The 15,002-nt window shown below is 41.7% G+C and overlaps 2 protein-coding genes across 7 annotated transcripts in view; one reads left to right on the top strand and one right to left on the bottom strand.

Annotated features, from left to right (window-relative positions):
• LOC109633923 (A-type potassium channel modulatory protein KCNIP2) overlaps positions 1 to 11,183 on the top strand; it is an 85,995-nt gene extending 74,812 nt beyond the window's left edge. For 2 of the 6 annotated variants that reach the window (XM_020094127.2, XM_020094110.2), the window contains exons 2-8: positions 6,362 to 6,486; positions 6,660 to 6,729; positions 7,124 to 7,194; positions 7,397 to 7,504; positions 8,193 to 8,297; positions 8,443 to 8,505; positions 8,607 to 11,183. In XM_020094127.2, coding sequence (XP_019949686.1) covers positions 6,362 to 6,486; positions 6,660 to 6,729; positions 7,124 to 7,194; positions 7,397 to 7,504; positions 8,193 to 8,297; positions 8,443 to 8,505; positions 8,607 to 8,654 — 590 coding nt within the window. In that variant the 3' untranslated portion in view covers positions 8,655 to 11,183. Of the gene's footprint in view, positions 1 to 43; positions 1,210 to 5,296; positions 5,400 to 6,361; positions 6,487 to 6,659; positions 6,730 to 7,123; positions 7,195 to 7,396; positions 7,505 to 8,192; positions 8,298 to 8,442; positions 8,506 to 8,606 lie in introns of those variants that run through there. The other 4 variants (XM_020094136.2, XM_069538519.1, XM_069538520.1 and 1 more) reach the window with 4 other exon arrangements.
• cox15 (cytochrome c oxidase assembly homolog 15 (yeast)) lies at positions 10,718 to 14,941 on the bottom strand. Its single transcript, XM_020094092.2, has 9 exons — positions 14,709 to 14,941; positions 13,508 to 13,695; positions 13,294 to 13,416; positions 12,870 to 13,056; positions 12,559 to 12,726; positions 12,173 to 12,254; positions 11,886 to 12,040; positions 11,633 to 11,746; positions 10,718 to 11,545 (listed from the first exon to the last, which is right to left on the bottom strand). Exons 1-9 carry the CDS (start codon positions 14,781 to 14,783, stop codon positions 11,414 to 11,416), a joined length of 1,224 nt encoding a protein of 407 aa, XP_019949651.1. The 5' UTR covers positions 14,784 to 14,941; the 3' UTR covers positions 10,718 to 11,413.
• Positions 14,942 to 15,002: the final 61 nt, after the last annotated feature.

A 15,002-nucleotide genomic window follows, 5' to 3' on the forward strand; every position in this document is an offset into this window, starting at 1 on the left:
ACCCCTGGGTTAAAGGCTCAAGCCTAAGTATGCATATGTTATATGAATTCCATATGGCAAGTTTCAAAAATCCATTGCATCTTGACCAAAATAGATCGCCAAGATGAATGAAGTCCTACTTTTTTAGAGCTAGTCTCTATCTGTGGTAGGATGTCAATGTGCCAGATGTGACATCAGTCCCAGCTGAAATATCCCCCACAGCACTGGATTGCATATGCAATAGATGTTATAGCCAGACTGCACCCCCGGGCTGCGTGTTTCTGTGCACATCTGTGAGTTTGTCCACAGTTGCCGCTTGGTCAGATGCTTTGCTTCTCTGTTGTCAAAGTGTCCCTCCTCTTAGTCCTTCTCTTCTTCTCCTAATTTTGTCCTTCATTCAGTCCTTGCTACATTCGTGGTTGATGTTATTTCCTCTTTGTTCATTCCACGTAGCCCCTCCTTTCACCATCTCTCTCCTTTCTCCTCTCCCAATTAGAAAAGTCTTTCGTATGGTCCCCCTCCCTCCTTCCATGTCTCACCTCCCTCCTCTTGCCTCCCTTCACTCAGTCCCATCACTGACCCAATTAAGCATGGGGAGGGACACAGCAGGAGTATAGTGACGGAGGTAAGGCGAGAAAGAGAGGGAGGACAGGCAGAGAGTGGAGAGAGTTGGAGAGTCGGTAGCTTTAACAGCAGAGACAGAGGGAGAGAGAGAGAGTGAGAAAACAGTATCCGCCAACCTGCCAGGACGTACACAGTGAATTGTCCAAACTTCACCTGGAACTTAAACAACCTTTGACAGCCTCGAGGGCGAAGCGAGTGGAGCAGCAAGTCGACAGTCCTGCTGCCACGCACACCCACTGGATGAAGAAGCGAGGAGAATAACAATCCACCTTCGCTGAGGAGAACGGGTGGGGTACCGTGAGGAGTTAGGATGGGCGAGTGCCGGCACATAGAGGGAGACTGAGAGGAGAGACTCAGGCGACAAAGAAGGTGCATTCCTGGTCGGAGCTGGGGGGGAGGAGGAGGGGGGTAACGTGGTTGCCCCGGGGTGCAAAAGGAAGATTTTTGTTGACAGAAGCGGAGACAGAGGAGGACTGGGAAGGATGCATCTGTTCTTCAAAGACAAGTGGGAGGTGGAGGGGCTGCAGACTGTGGGCATCCTCCTGGTGGTCTGCAGTTCCCTCAAACTGATGCACTTTCTGGGGCTTATCGACCTTTCAGTGGAAGGTAAGAGAAACGGTAGGAAAACAGGAGAAAGGCGGTGGGAGAGAAATCAAAATGAGGAGTGTGGTAAGGGGACATTAGGGGAGAACACTCAGCTTCTGCGTCTGGAGTATCATTTAGGTTAAATAGCTGTCATGGTACTCAAAGTCTTTATTGTCCTGCGTACTGTGTGTTTGTGTGTGTGTGTGTGTGTGTGTGTGTGTGTGTGTGTGTGTGTGTGTGTGTGTGTGTGTGTGTGTGTGTGTGTGTTTCCATGCGAGTGCATGGAAATGGTTTTGTCTGAGACTGAAATACTAGAGCACATACAGTGTCCATGTTTCTAGCCCACATTATTATGCATAATCTTCAAACTGCTGCATTTATGACACAAAGGAGATTAAAAACTAACTTCATGTGAGTGTGTCTGTGAATTGTATCGGAAACACGTGCTTGGAAAAAGATATTTGTATATGGGGGTACATTGGTGAGCACTGTCACCTCAGAGCAAGAGGTTGGGCTCGAACCTGTCAGCCGACCAGGGCCTTTCTGTGTGGAGTGTTGTGCCTCCACATTCTCTGGCATACTCCCACACAGACTTGCAAGTTAAGGTTAACAGACATCACAGACAGACACAGACTTTAAACATCTTGCAGGGGCACTCCACCAATCTTATACATTTTATACATCAAGATCAGTTTGCTCATCTGGAGGAGTTGTTCTCTATCCTCTGCTTCTGTTATGGTAGCTTTGCAAAGTCTGGAGCAAATACCCTGGTGCTGTCATCTATGTTGACTAAGCTTAAGAAGGAGATAAGGGGGTGTGATAAGCATCAAGATACATGAATGGAATCAAGCCATCATGTTGCATGACTTACACAAACATGTAATACACAAGGTTTTCTCAAAGAGATGCACTATGGGAAATGTTGGCTGCAGTGTTGCAGGAGCCATTCGATTCACCTGGATGTTGAGCATTCTTTTCTTGTTTCTTTGCCTCTTGTGAGTCCCTCATCTTTATGGAAACGCAGTATTGGAGCGCAGTTAACAATGAGAGGAGATGAATGACATTAAGTAAAAATCCTCAGCCTCATTTGAAACCAACTGATCCAGCAGGAAGTTCTAATTTGATGCTGATAACAGAAACGGTTTCCTGAAGTTCTCTCATCGTTAGATGTGTCAGAGTGTTGGAACTGCACATCCATTCTGTTTCTACATCAGCATTGTACTTTATATTATACTGTACTGTACTGTAACTGTAATAATGCGTCAGTTGAGCAATAACTTGGTTCCTCATGTGCCTGGAGAAAAATCTCTGATCTCATGGGTTCATGAAACATTAAGCTCCTTTAAAAGTTACGACACATTCACAAAAATGTGTTGCTACCAAGCCATAACTGTTTTCCATATATTTCCTGAAGAGTTGTGATGGTCTGTCAGTGTACCCTGGGGGAAACTGTTGAACTCTAGTTGTGCAGTCATTACTTGTCGCTTGTCATATCGCTGCACAATGACTTAAAACACAGGAAGTTTCCTTTTTTTAACCTGTGTCTGATGAGCAATAGACAGTTTTTACTTTTCCATCTACTCAGGGCAATCTCAAAAAACAATTTTTACTTCAAATGGCTTCAGAACAAACTGATCGCATGTTACTTCAATAGCGTCAGGAGACAGTAACCTACTTGTTTTCAACAAACCATCTTTACTGAGTCTCATGTATTCTAATTGAGCTTTAAACAGCTGGGACAGAAACCAACAGTAGCTTAATTTAGATGGATGGATAGATAGATGAATAGATGGATAGATTTTAAAGAGATATGCTTTTGTGTATGTGCTTATTAAAAATCAGGTTATTCCCTCTGAGATCAAATATCTGTTTTCCAAGAGAGACTGGGCCAAGACATTTCCTCAGAGGCGTCACATCAAGAAATTTCATTACCAGCAAAAAGGACAAAAATACAGAGGAGATGCAGATGCATGAGGGGTGGGCAGAGAAAGTGTGTCTCTGTCCTAAAATGATCATATTTAAACAGTTACAGCTGTCAGTAGATTCTGCTTTAATGGTCCATTAAAGTATTTCAAACTGTCCGATGCAGCGGAGGCAGAGTCTATTTTGTATACAAAATGTAAAACACTGTATTTTACTATCCAGGCTTTCAGAGCCATTAAAATCAGATTAAAAAGGAGTGGAAAAAAAGAACCTCCTTGGACGAGATAAAAATGATATTTCACAACTATACCTTATGAATTTAAATATTGTACATTTATTTGACTGTGGATGAAGTGAGGTTTGATGAGGTTTGCTTTGAATATCAGGATTTGTAAAACATATGACGAACCTATGAAATAAGATGCATACAGTAAATAAAACTAACAACAGTACGGAATACAAAAACTAGATTAGCGCTCAGTAGAGCGCATACCACCACCAAGGTCTGCAAAAATCAAATGAAGCTGCACCAAATTACAAACACACATAGATATCAGATATGTGTCAGTATTGTATTGAGATCAATTAATTATTCCCTGGGATATCTATGATCTGTCTATAAATGAATAACTCACAATGTTAAAGAAAGTGGTCAGTGGAGATCAGAAATTCTTCCCTGACCCATACCACATGCTTCCACTAAATTCCATAGAAACGAGTTCCGTTGTATTTTGTGGTATCTTGCTTACAAACAAACTGACAGGGGTGAAAACATAACCTCCCTAGCCAGGGTAAACAAGTTTGAAGTTAACAGCACAATCTCATCTCAGGGTCATTTAGTAGCTATTCTGGAGCTTTTGATCAAATCAGCTGATCCTCTGCAGAGGGTGTCATGGCTCCTGACAGAATTGGTCTCTTGTGTCTTACCTAAAGTCCTCAGATAAACTTTTGCACCTTTGACTGTCGGTCACAGTATTTGACATTCATTTGTGTTGTGTGAGCTGTTAGGTCCTTATGGAAAAAGGGATGATAATGTGCTCTTACTGCACACACACACACACACACACACACACACATTTTTGTACTTCTGTCTCAGTGAGGACACTACAAGGCATAATGCATTTGCAAGCCCCTTAACTATCACAACTAAATGCCTAACCCTAACTCTTAACCCTGACCTAAACCAGATTATAACCCTAACCCTGAAACCAAGTCTTAACCTTCCAATAAGTGAGGATCGGCCACAATTCCACTTTCCAAAAATGTCCTCACTTCGTAAGGTCTATGCTCATCAATGGTCCAGAGAAATATATAAACACAAGTACACACAGACGCCACAGACCCTGAGGCAGAGGGTAGGGCCTGTGCTAAGCGACTGGATGTATTAATCTGGCATCTATTGGACAATGGGCTCGGCCTGTTCTGGCTCCAAATGACGCCAGATCCTGTGAGGTCAGGAGAGCCGAGTCCCCGAGGCTCCGTGGTGCAGACTCACAGAACAGCCGGACACATCACAGAAGCGAGGTTGTCAGTGGAGGTACTGCGGTTGTATTGGTTTTAACCCCATCATGGCCTTCATCCCTCAGACTGCTGGGGTCCTGCTGAAAGGGGTGAGGGGACTGTTACCATGGAAACTAAGAGGCAAGAGTAAGTATGCAGGCGTGCGTATTTGTTTCACATCTTCCAAATGATTGCCATTATTGTTCTGTAAACAGGCTACATGAAGTTGAACTGGTGCTGTGGTGCCAGGCGTGCTGGGCTCAGTTGAGGCAGTTGTGCAGTTCTGTATGTATCTGGCAAATAATGTTCTACAATGACGCAAGATGACGTCCTCCTTCAAGCAGAGAGAATTTTATTGTTGTTGATGTTGGTTTTGTTTTAAAGGTTTGCTGTCTGTCATTTTTCCTAATACCTCGAGTGGTCCGATTAGAGGGACTGTGTTTCTAGTGGCCGCGCTGTGCTGCCGTTGTGTGGTGACACCTACAGCTTGAAGTGGTATCCCATTACTGAACCAGGTCGGCAAGCAGTTATCAGTTTGCCTAAACGGCATGATTTGGTCTGTTGTTGCACCAGGCGTTGCATGAAGTGCGTGTTTGGTTTTTCAGGCATGTGTGCATGTGGAAACATAATGTGTAAAAGTGTGTGTGTGTGTGTCTAACCTTTGTGCTATGGTTGGCGATTGCAGGTAATCCTTCCACCAGCCAAAGCAAAAAAACCATAAAGCAGCGATTCCTCAAGCTGCTGCCGTGCTGCAAGCCCACGGTTGTCCCCTCTATCAGTCAAAGCAAGTGCTCCTTCACTCTCTATACATTTCTTCTTCCTGCCATGTGTCCAGCCTCATCAGCAACATGAGTTTCACCCTGACACCCTGTGTGGCTGTCGCATAGAGACATCTCCCGAAACATTCAGTGCATACGCAAACCTACAGAAACACACTCAACCCCACAATCTCTAAAACCCTGGTGTTATTGGGGTGAATTGGTCAGACCTGTTTTTGTACTTTTTGTGATTTGAAACATGCTGTTTCCTTAGGAAGTGGAACATGTGTCTTTGTCTGCGTGGTCCTAATGAGGCAAAACATAATTGCTGTGGTCCTGGTTAAGGTTAGGGGTAAGATGTGAATTGTGGTTAGGTTAAACTTAGGCTTCAGGCAAAGTTGTAAGCTGCACACACCTCTGTGTGTCAGAGAGAAAGATAGGTCAAAAGCAGGTTCTAGAGGTCTGAGAACTTACGATTCATGACATATTTTTATACGGTACATGTGTATATTGGATGGGGGAGCTTTATTTGTTAGTTTCCCCTTTAAAAATATGTCTTCTTTGCAATTTTAATTTCTACAAAACTAAATCCTATCGCTTCCACATTACAGGACTCTCCCCAGACACTTATAATATTTTACTCCCCATGTTGTGTTTTGTGATAGGATGTAATATAACTTCTACTGGAACAAAGATGTGAGGCAAGTTGCTTGGTCTATGTACCCTCATGATTATGTATAGAAAATTGCATTCACTCCTGTTTTCATTCAGCGAAATAATAAAATAATGATTAACATTGTTATGAGAAAGAATGTTAAATTGCTCTGTGTATGACATTCAGGACTTGTAGTGTATGATGTGCTCACTATCAGTTTGATGACTTAATTAAAATATGTTGTGCCCGGGTCACTGACCTTCCCCGGGGGTGGTAATTAGTGGGTGTAGTGGTGATGAATGCAAACTAGCTCTGGTCTCTCCTCTCCCTCACACAGACAGCGTGGAAGATGATTTTGAGTTATCCACCGTGTGCCATCGCCCTGAAAGTATGGACAAGCTGCAGGAGCAGACCAAGTTCACGAAGAAGGAGCTGCAGGTCCTCTACAGGGGCTTCAAAAATGTAGGTCTGGCAGAAGTGATAAGAAACATATGAATAAACGAAAAAAAGAGATGTGGTGCTACAGTCAGATCAGAGTCGGCCTGGCGAGAGCTGGTGTCTTCACCATGTCTTTTGTTTATTCTGTGCTAGATGAGAATAAATTAGTTTTCTAAATTCACACATGTGTGTCCCAGGAGTGTCCGAGTGGTGTGGTGAATGAGGAGAACTTTCAGAACATTTACTCCCAGTTCTTTCCTCAGGGAGGTGAGTTGTCAGTTCTTACCTTTAAACCTGAGGAGGTCCATCTGTAACACTTTCATTTACGTTACTCTGTCGTCATTCTTCATGAATTACAGGTAGACGTGTAAACAGCATCATTTATTTGGTTCTGCAGAGGTGCATGTGTAGCTTTTCATCATCACAATAGACTGGAACATAATTAACTCAATGTAAATGTGCTCTGCTGAAATATCGTACGTGCACAGAGAAAAGGCAAGGCAATTTTTCTTCCATGATATTTAACTTGAACCACTCGCCTCCAGTTGTATTTGAAATTATTTTTATATCTGGGCTATATTTATCTCGCTGCTAATCCCAGCTCTTCAAAGGCTTCGTGTTCTGAGGGCACGCAGGTGACTGTGCGTCTCTACCGTTGCAGATTCAAGTATGTATGCACATTTCCTGTTTGAAGCCTTCGACACCAACAAGAACGGCTCGGTTAGTTTTGAGGTGAGCTATGTTCTTATGTCCGTTTTCTAGGCGAACGTGTGGTCCAGTGAAAGTCATCACACAAATAACTGCACTGTACGTGTTCCCTCTGCACGACAGTCCACAGAGATTCATGCTGTGATAAAGATTTGACTTCATTTTTTGTGTCGAGATTTAAGTAATACCAAAACAATACAGTAAATTGCTCCCCCTGCCTTCTCAGGACTTTGTATTTGGCCTATCTATCATCCTGAGAGGGACCATTAATGACCGGCTAAACTGGGCATTCAACCTCTACGACCTGAACAAGGACGGCTGCATCACCAAAGAGGTAACTCACACATGTTGCCTGGATACAGTAGCTCTGAATTAAAGCAGTAGTATATCTATCTTAGACTTAAAGTAATTTGGGGAGATTACTGAGGACAATGAGGAGGTGTCCTCAGTGTTTGATCAATTTATATATCAACCTTTTTTTTTTTTTTTTAGAACTCTGCTCCATTATGTCAAACATAACTTGTGATATGGCCGCAACTATGATTTCACTTCTATAACTATTATACCTATCAGCTATTATAAAATAAATATTCAATAACATTAAATAAAAATAAAACAAATAATGTTATTTTAGCCTGAAGAGGAGGAAAAATGAAAATAAAATAATAGTCAGTTCTTTTGGGATTGTCCATCCCATTCTTTTGAACATATCTCCTTATCGTTATATACAAACGCTCCATTTGATTGACAGATATACTGATTAGATTTGGATTGTAAAGGTCAAAGGTCAATGCCACCTCAGCCTCACAAGACATATCTCTTGAACACACTGTATCTCAAGTCTACTGTCAGGGAAGCAGACACATTTTGACCAGTTGTCACTTAGACACAAAGATTAATTGATTAGATATCAGTGGTCAAAGGTCAAAGGTCATTGTGACCTCATGAATCTGAGGAAAAAAAGGGTGGTAATTGTAGTTCAGTCCAATCCTCTGCTTTATTTTGCTTCCTTTACTTTGCAGGAGATGTTGGACATCATGAAGTCCATCTATGACATGATGGGGAAGTACACATACCCCACTATGCAGGACGACGCCCCAAGAGAACATGTGGAAAGCTTCTTCCAGGTTTTACCTTTTTTTCAACCCTTCATTTTAGGATTCATGAAACCAGGGAAGTCCTTTTGATGTTGTTCTATAAAAGAATATAATGTACATAATGTGTAATAACTTTTCAATTAGTTCATCTCTGGCTGTCGTGTTTTACTTTCAGAAAATGGACAGGAATAAAGATGGGGTGGTCACCATAGAGGAGTTCATAGAGTCTTGCAAAAAGGTAAAGTGAAAAGTGAAAGCTGGTTTTCCCAGGAATCGTGTGGGTAAGTGATAATGAGACACAACACTGCCTCCTCATCTAAACCTCTCCTCTCTGTCTAGGATGAGAACATCATGCAGTCCATGCAGCTGTTTGACAATGTCATCTAAACATCTGGACCAGTTAGGACGCTGGCACCAGCGAGGGTGTGCGTGTGTGTGCGTGTGTAAGCGGAATCCAGATTGAAGAGTTTGTGAATGTGTGTGTCTGTGTGGCTGATTTCTGACCTGCAAGCACTCGTGCTTGTGTCTCTTTTAAGAGCTGAGAGTCCCTAGGGCACGGAGAGGCCTCTCTTCCCGGACGCCCAGTGGAAACGATGGAGTTTCCCAAACTCCTTCCTCATCATGCAGAACTTAAGTTTTATCCCAGAGATACAAGGAAAGATGGCAAGCAGGGATTTCAAAGAAACTCGCACAACCAAGACCCCACAACTCTTTTTTTTTTGTACTTTTATTTATTACTATTATTGATGAACTTTCACAGCCTGTCGTGGCTGAACTCAATAGGGAAGTAGTTTTCCTCCAGACCGTAACCTAAGAACATGTTTCCCTTCTTTCCCTGTGACAGCTGAGATGTGGATTTGTGAATCTGATCCTGCTTTTGTGCAAGTGGGTAACATCGAACTGCTCATGCACCGGCTGTGATAATAGAAACAAATCTCCTGCCATCTAGTGGACAAGACAGAGAGAAAGACACTTCTTAAGGCGAACAGCTGATGAATTGGAAATCCAAGTGATCCTGTTTGGTTCAAACCTGTCGTTTTCCACGAGGAACTGATTTCAATATCGCATGATGATGTCACTAATATCCAATTATGTATTTACAGAGATACTCCAAAGTCTGCTTGTCTGTCTGCTGTTCCTAGTCATTCACAGGTGCCTCACCCTTTGTGTACGTGTGTGTGCATGTGTAACAGAAAGAGATGTCATCCATTCTTACCTGATGTGACGGGACACCCGCCTCCATTCATTATTCTGGTAGAATAATTCCCGGCCTTCCAAACTATTACAGTTTTAGCTGTAGTTGTCTATTGACTATCTATTGTACATTTCCTAGTATTCCCAGTGGTGTGGTATTAGACAGTACAAATGTGGGGATTGCACAGTAGTTGACGAGACCATCCCAGCCTCTTAAAAAGAGGGACTGGCATGCCACAGTCGCACTAGTCATCAATACACATCTGAGGGGAATTTATTAGATCGCAGATTGTATTTGTGAACTTCTTGTAATCAGAAATGTCATGTGGTTGTAGCAGGTTCTACCACTTCAAAAAAAAAAAAAAATTCTGAAAAACCCTTATTACATCAAATTTGTTTAATTCACCTTAAAAAAAAGTCACCGTATGTGGGTGTGTACTAGTTAGAGTGAGAGAGATGGTTTAATCATTTTTAATTTATGCCCGCCCTCTCATTCCTTATTCTCCCTCTCTCTGTAACACCAAAGAGAAGATGTAAGAGGTATGTTAAGACATGCAGCCCACCCGTGGGTGAAGAGAGAGGGAGATGCTGTGTATTAAGTAGGGCAAGGTGCAATCAGAGATAGGTTTGGTAAATTGTCACTGTGGATACACTAAAGAGTAGTTTTTGATTGTGAACCCACACGTTAGGCTTTTCATGAATAAATCTTTTTTTTTTGAAGAATTTGCAACCATTTATTAATTTGCTCCTTTTCACTCTAGGACTCTGAGTACCAGAGGCACTTGAGCTATACTTCAATAGGCTGCAGTGTCTTTTAATTGCAGACATTAACGTGGAATAGCAATAATTTTCTCTCCCTTGTTATCAGCATCTTTTCAACCTCCAACTTCACCTTCTTCTCAGAGCACACTATAAGGGTGCACTAAGGCCCTGATGAAAATATGCACTTCTAAACCTGCAATTGATTTTCTTTTATGTTCTTCCTTTAATTGTTTATTTCGAGGATGGGGACAAAAAGTGGTTTGGCTCTGATTGTTCCTTGCAAACAGTTTTTTAACTTCCATTCCCGACCAAGAGTAAAACCTGTCTATACCCGCATGTACTGTGTCTAGAACAATAAAAAACCTACTAACCCGTTGTACCAATTGTCTAGTTAGCTAGCCTCAGCTGGTTGCATTACGTATTTAAAAATGTGTATATTTTGTACAGAGACAATAAAAATCACAGTTACTATGCAAAATGGACTGGAGTTTGAATTTTAAAGACTGTACATATTTGTCTTTATTAAATTAAGACAGTGCTTTCAGCTCTACATGTCTAAATATACAGTACAAAGCATTAATCAAGTTTCCATTATAGTTCACATCATGTCAATACAATGTCAGCAACAAATGGTTCATAATTTAAATGTACATCATTTTACATCATCCCAACAGCCACATCTAATTCAACTAACAGGCAGTGTACGAGGAGACACAAGGCAACAGGTGAGTAATAACATGGAAACAAGATTTTCTTTCCAGTTAAAACTGTGTAAGTGAACAAAAAAGTAATTCAGTCTTTAAAACCAAATACAGTTTGTATACTAAACTTGAAATCCTGTGGCTGTGTCATTAAAGCTGAACAGAAACTGAAAGATATCACTTGTTTTTGCTTTAGCAGGCCTTTTTTTAATTCCTTGCAAAACACCTTAAATTAATTTCATATCTTTTGATGACAGCTTCAATGTATTTGTGTAATTTCCCTTCACAGCACTACAATAACAGCCCTGCTTTCATATCTGTGTGCATAACTGTGACCAACAGGACAGATACTTCACTGTTAAATGAAAAACATTTGTTTTTAATATTTTTTTCTAGTAGTTACAAAATGCCTTGTTCAAAATGTCACGACTCTTAGAGACTTGAGCTGTGGCTCATGGGGACTGGATTTGTCAGTAAAGGAGCAGGCCTTTACTTTGGTAATTTGCGGAGCTCTGCCAGAACCCAAATAGCCAGCGAGAGAAGAGCCACGGAGCCAGACTGGTGAGTTGCTGCCAGTGGGGTGGGGACATACAGTAACAGGGTGCTGATACCGAGGGCAACCTGAAGAGTACAATATAATTTGAATTTAATAACACTGAAGATTAATAGACTTGAGTTTATATGGTTCTGGGATGACTTCCAGCTTACCTGTGCATAAGCCATTGCCGCAAGGAGGCTGATGGCGACCTTTGCTCTCCTGGGCAACATCATCCTTCTTGAGAACAGATAGAGACCTGTAATTGCAGTCAAAGAGGAGATGGCCTAGAGACAAAAAGAAGAGAGAGAAGACTGTCAACAACTGCTGCCTCTTATTCCATTGAAAATATGAAGGAGAGGGGTACAAATGATGTTTAAATTAAAATATTGCCCAAAATGTTTCTTTTCAGAAATGATGACCCACCAAAATTCTGTGGTCAAACTGCACTGTTGTGGGATTTTCAAAGATGTTCTTGAGGGTGGGAGAGAAGGCCAGCAGATCGTCAGGGATCCACCGTTCTCCCATCTTAGGGAAGGAGTTATACACCAGCCCGGCATCCAAACCAGCAACAAAAGCACCTGCAACAAAGCATTTTTGACAGAGTTGGGTGTAGATCTGCATATGTCATGGTTGACTGCAGATATTGATCAGTGCTATCTCCGGCTAAATTATGTCTTTGACACTGAACTGACAAAAAAATTGGTCAGTACCTGAAAGAGCAGTAAGGAAGACAAGTCCACCAGTGCCCTTGGCAAACCTCCTGAGCTGCATAAGACTTCTGGTTTCTGCTATCTGAGAAACAGGTGCAGAGAGCAGACATGAATAAAAAGGAAAACCACCTTGCAATAAAATGTGCAAAAGTCTGAGACCAGTTGCCCTGAATTGATAAATAGTCTGACTTTTGGACCCCATTGTATATGTATGTACGGTTTAAACATCTAGAAAGAAAATTGGGTGAATTTATCTGTAATGTAATTTATTACTTCCAACAATCAGTGTCAGCATCTCATATTGGCCAGGCTATACTCAGAAGGGTTTTTCTTGCTAATACTCAACAACAGTTATTTGATAAGCAAGCTAAAGAGGGTGTCTGTACCTTATGTGCAGGCAGCAGCAGAGTAAGCCCTGTCCAGAGACTGGCACAGTAGAGTAGCAAAGCAGAACCAAGGTGAGCACTCAGGCGATATTGGCTGACTCGTGGGATGTCATGAGACTCCGGCTTTTCCTCCAGACCGCTTTTTACCATGTACCATCCCAGAAGGCCCTGAGGAGACGCACAATGACAGTCATTCATGTGTTTTCTTTAGAACCCTAGGCCCAACTGGCTCTAGAAAAACCTAAGACTAAGAGTGAGATAGGGATTAATTTCCAACGATCACTCTCTCTCTCATCACCACTGAGTGTTACCTGGAAGAAGACAAATCCACAAAGCCCCAGCACTTTTCCCTTCATGGAGCGAGTAAAGTATCCTTTTCGCCAGAAGTAAATTGTGGGGAGGATGTATGCAAGACCAACCAGTCTGCCCCACATACGATGACCCCACTCCATGTAGAAGATAAACTTAAACTCTGGCAGAGTCATTTCATGGTTCATTCTGCGAAAAACAAAAGTGAAACAGGGAATTCAAAAGTCAACCCATATTTTTTTGTACAGAGTGCAGATTTTATATACGATTAAAATATAAATCTGCTTGTATATGTATCTTAAATTTAGTTGTCAAATATTAGTCTGTGATCAAACAATTTCAAAGTGACTGTAGTAAAGTAGATTTTTGATGATTCGTGACTTCAAACCTGTGCAAGTGTATGTCTTGATAATAACGGGGTCTTACATTTTGAATTCAGGAAACTGCTGGTACTTGGAAAACTCAGCCTCCCACTCTGTTTGTGACTGAGGCGGCTTCATCTCTCTCACCAGATGCCAGTCGACCATGGAGAGCCCAGATTCTGTGAGCCTGAATAAAACATAGGCACTTACACAGTAAGAACCTATCAGCAGCACTTAAAAATACAAGAGGGATGATTCCTTATATACTGTTAAGTCACCTGGTGACACCACCCAAGACAACAGCCCCAACAACCAGCCCGCTGCAGCCAAGTAACCAGCGACCTAGGATGCGATTTGTAGCGACGTTGGGGACAGAAGCTGCCGCCTGGACGGAGGCAGCCTCCGCTTCTGTTGCGATTGTGCTCTGACTTCTCTTCACAAGCCATTTTCTTAGCTGTGGACTCCGCTGTTTTAGAACAGGAGAAAGAAAGATTTTAAAAACAAGAAAGAACTGTCATTCAGGTAATTACCACAACAATTGTCACATGCGATGTACATCACTATGGTCAATGTATGTGGATATTCCTATGGTTTGGGCTATGTCCTTAAATTCCAACTAGGGAAAATCTTAATGCTGCAACACACAATAACATAACACCTCAACTGTACCAAATTTAGGATTGATATGAAGATCAGCTGCAGCAAATATCACAGACTGTGTTCTTTATAGTGAGATATACAAACTAACATTTCCATCATTGTTTTAGATTTTATTTTGGCAGCAATTCACAATGCAGTACTTATCAAATGAGACAGGCCCTTGGTATTTTGTTTTAAATATTGTGTAATTACCCTCTGGGATGAAAATTTACATTTATTTGATTCCTATAAGATGCATAGAAATGCTCTGCTGTTTAAACTTTTTAACTGCAATTAAAATGAGCTCTTTTTAATGCTATCATTACCTCCACCAAGGATGTTTTCATCCCTGTCCGTTTATCTATAAAAAAGATGATGCAAAACTAAATGGATTACCACAAAACTTTGTGGAATGAGTCACAATGGGTCAGGGGGGGGAACATGTGGAATTTAGACTTAGATCTGAATCAGGGACAGATCCAGGATTTATTATTTTAACAAAATACTAATGAATTAAATATTTTATTTCACAATCAGCGCATTCACACAATTAGAGCCCCCAAAGTGTTTATCACTGTGATTTCCCTGCAGCTTTGTTATTGAGACAGTTCCAGCTCCAAACAATGATGGTGAGGTCACGTTATCCCATACATGCGGACGTGACTGCTGATGAGTACAACACTCAGCAGACTCAAACACGAAGGTGAAACGCTGCACATGTAGCTGCGTGAACTTTTTTCAATGATGCCCGATATGTTTTGATAACTTGCAAACTGTCTGACCTTTTTAATGCTGCCCCAGTTAGCTAGCTAGCTAACCGCCGGCTAGCTGTATACTCACATTGCTGTGTTGAAATCCTCTGCTGGCGCCTCTACAGCCGCAGAACATGGCGGTCCGTACTGAAGACAGTAACATGTCCGGGTCCTTCTCTGTCGTCCTGTCGTCCTGAAGTGAAAGATGAAGCTTTGGAGAGAGCTACGAGCTGTTACCATGGATTTATTATGACTTACACAACATGTTTCCTAACGCAGGCTCAACTCTCACCTCCCGACGTCATAACTGCGCGACGAGGAAATGTAATATTGGCGGATTTTTATTTTGTATCTTTTTTTTGTAACGGTAAACACAATACCT

This window comes from Paralichthys olivaceus, chromosome 14 (genome assembly GCF_024713975.1).
Source record: "Paralichthys olivaceus isolate ysfri-2021 chromosome 14, ASM2471397v2, whole genome shotgun sequence".
Classification (NCBI taxonomy): Eukaryota; Metazoa; Chordata; class Actinopteri; order Pleuronectiformes; family Paralichthyidae; genus Paralichthys; species Paralichthys olivaceus.

Bases quoted from the DNA above. Each gene is read 5' to 3' on its own strand.
- cox15 (XM_020094092.2), bottom strand. From the start codon at position 14,783: ATGTTACTGTCTTCAGTACGGACCGCCATGTTCTGCGGCTGTAGAGGC. The intron at 13,417-13,507 runs GTGACTTAACAG...TGTTTTATTCAG, and splicing joins GTCTTGGGTGGTGTCACCAG to GCTCACAGAATCTGGGCTCT. The intron at 11,546-11,632 runs GTAAGCTGGAAG...TGTACTCTTCAG, and splicing joins CGGCAATGGCTTATGCACAG to GTTGCCCTCGGTATCAGCAC.